The 2,820-nt window shown below is 61.6% G+C and overlaps 1 protein-coding gene across 1 annotated transcript in view; it reads left to right on the top strand.

Annotated features, from left to right (window-relative positions):
• Positions 1 to 2,638, top strand: part of TBC1D20 (TBC1 domain family, member 20) — a gene marked incomplete at its 3' end in the record, with an annotated part of 4,960 nt that extends 2,322 nt beyond the window's left edge. The window contains exons 3-5 of the mRNA XM_008937574.1: positions 229 to 415; positions 1,145 to 1,246; positions 2,497 to 2,638. Coding sequence (XP_008935822.1) covers positions 229 to 415; positions 1,145 to 1,246; positions 2,497 to 2,638 — 431 coding nt within the window. The remainder of the gene's footprint in view (positions 1 to 228; positions 416 to 1,144; positions 1,247 to 2,496) is intronic.
• Positions 2,639 to 2,820: the final 182 nt, after the last annotated feature.

Genomic DNA, 2,820 nt, shown 5'->3' on the forward strand with positions numbered 1-2,820 from the left:
TCCCTCAGCTGCTCCTCCCCACACTTGGGCTCTAGACCCTTCCCCAGCTTTGTTGCCCTTCTCTGTCCACACTCCAGCCCCTCAGTGTCCTGGGAATGATGGACCCAAAACCCACCCCAGGATTTGTGGCGTGGCCTCCCCAGTGCTAAGTGCAGGGGGACAGTCCCTGCCCTACCTGTGGGCACCAGTAGGTGACAGAGCCTGTCCCTCTGTGCTGCTGTCCCCCAGGGATGCCTGACGACCAGAGGGAAGGTCTGCAGGAGGAGCTCATCGACATCATCCTCCACGTCCTGAAGCGCAACCCCCAGCTGCACTACTACCAGGGCTACCACGACATCGTGGTCACCTTCCTGCTGGTGGTGGGGGACAGGCTGGCCACCGCCCTGGTGGAGAAGCTCTCCACCCATCATCTCAGGTACCCGGGGGGCCTCAGCAGGGGGAGAGGACACCTGCATGTCCTCGAGCTGTGGGGACACCTCTGGAGCCGGGGCTGCTCCTGGCAGGCCGAGCCGTGGGTCACATCCATACCCAGTGGGGTGCTGTGGGAGCAGAGTGACCCCAGGGCCACACGGGGCTGTGCAGGGAGCTCTGCACGGGGAAAGGGGTGGCTGAAGGCTCTCAGTTAATTCATAGCCTCTCTGGAGGCTGGAGAGGCCAAGGCAGGTGCCTCATGCATCGTTCTCTGGTGCCAGGGCCCCTCCAGCTCCCGGCGCTGGCGCAGCGGGTGCCTCACGCCCTGGGCAGGGGGCAGGTCCCACCCCTGTCCTCAGCGTGGGGGGACTCCTGGTTGTGCACTGCAAGGAGAACAGGCCCTCAGCAGGGGGTGGCGTGGAGGGGTCCCCCCTCCTCTCCCAGCCTGGGGGTAGCTTTGGGAAGGGCCTTGGCCTGGCTCACACGGGCACTGCAGCGTCGGCTGCCCCCAGCGTGGTGCTCTGGGGCTGGGTTTGGGGGCAGGTCAGCCCTGCCTGTCCCAGGTAGGTGGCAGAGGGACCATCCCAAACGGGCAGAATCCCGTGGGGTCGAGGGCTGGTTGCCCACAGAGCTGCTTATGGCAAGGACATCTGTTTTTGCCTTCCAGCTGCCTCCCTGGAGGGGGAGCTCACTGACCTGGTTGCCTGACAGCTGCTTTAAAATCTTTCCTCAGGGATTTTATGGACCCAACGATGGATAATACCAAGCACATTTTAAATTACCTGATGCCCATCATAGACCAAGTGAACCCTGAGGTGCACGACTTCATGCAGAGGTATGCAGAGAGCCTCCTGGCTCTCCTCTCCCCATCTCACATGGCTCTGGGTTGGGGCATTTGCACCAGCATGTCCCCAGCACCCCAGTGGCTTCCTGAGAGTCTGCCAGCAGCTGATCCTGCCCAACAGTGACAATCCAAAGCCACGTGGCTCTCTGCTTCTGAGCAGAGCCTCTCTGGAGGGGTTTTAGGTGGTGCCATTGTCCCCCTGGGGCCTGCAGTCCCTGCTGGAAAGGCTGGGGTGTTGGGGACAGTGTCACACACAGCTGCCACAGCTGCTGCAGGTGCCTGGGGTTGTGCTGGTGTCACCTCACTGCAGTGCATTACTCGTTTTGGGGATAATTCCCAGGTTTGGCAATAGAGACACACAAGTGGAGTCTGGGCAGAATAACATGGGAGCCAGGAGATGAGTGGGAAGTTTCAGCCCAAGGTCATTTCCTGGGCAAGTGTCTCTGTCACGTTTCATGGCCAGGATGTCTCTGGGGACCCAGCTTGGTGGCACACTCCCAGAAGCTGGCAAACCTTTAGGATGCAAAGGAATAGAATCATAGAATCCTTTAGGTTGGAAGGGACTTCCAAGATCATCAAGTCCAACCACCGAGCCACCAGGGCTCTAAAGTCCTCTGCCAAAACAGATCAGAATCTGTCAGGGTTGGAAGGAACCACAAGGGTCACCCAGTTCCAACCCCTCTGCCAGGAGCAGGGACACCTCCCACTAGATCAGGCTGCCCAGAGCCTCCTCCAGCCTGGCCTGAAAGACCCCCAGGGATGGAGCCTCAACCACCTCCCTGAGCAACTCATCCCAGGGTCTCACCACTCTCATGGGGAAGAACTTCTTCCTCACATCCAGCCTGAATCTGCCCACTGCCAGCTTTGCCCCATTCCCTCTAGTTCTGTTGTTACTTGAGATCCTAAAAAGTCCCTCCCCAGCTTTCTTGTAGGCCCCCTAAGAATCAGAGAAGGTGACTGTGCTGCAGGACCCGGGTGCCACCGGGCCAGGGCACGTCACCCGGGCAGCTTCTCCTGCAGGCAGGAGACCTGGAGCTTTGCTGTGGACCCTGCTGGATGTGAGACGAGCCCTGCCTTGCCCTGGGGGTGGTACCAGAGGGGCAGCTGGTGGGTGTGGGCAAAGCTCTGGTGGCCAGCCGGCTCTGCCTCCCCTTCCCTTCAGGTGCAGGGGGGGGTCCCCGGGAGCGTTCCAGGGCTGTCCCCAGGCTGGCAGCTGATGAGGTGACTCTCCCTCTCTGCAGTGCGGAGGTGGGCACCATCTTTGCCCTCAGCTGGCTCATCACCTGGTTCGGGCACGTGCTCTCTGACTTCAGGCACGTCGTGCGATTATACGACTTCTTCCTGGCCTGCCACCCGCTGATGCCCATTTACTTTGCTGCTGTGGTAGGTGCCAGTCGGAGCCACGGGGGGGTCACGGAGCTGCTGGGAGGTGCTGGGAGCTTGGGGCTGGCAGAGCCGGGGCTGCTGCTGCCCTGCAGGGACCCCCCCCCTCTGCAGGGGGCACCCCGAGGGCAGCGCTGGCAGAGGGCGGGTGGGATCCGGGAGAGCTCGGGGCAGCCTGGGCA

Source organism: Merops nubicus, unplaced genomic scaffold, assembly GCF_000691845.1.
Source record: "Merops nubicus isolate BGI_N331 unplaced genomic scaffold, ASM69184v1 scaffold24043, whole genome shotgun sequence".
Taxonomy (NCBI): Eukaryota; Metazoa; Chordata; class Aves; order Coraciiformes; family Meropidae; genus Merops; species Merops nubicus.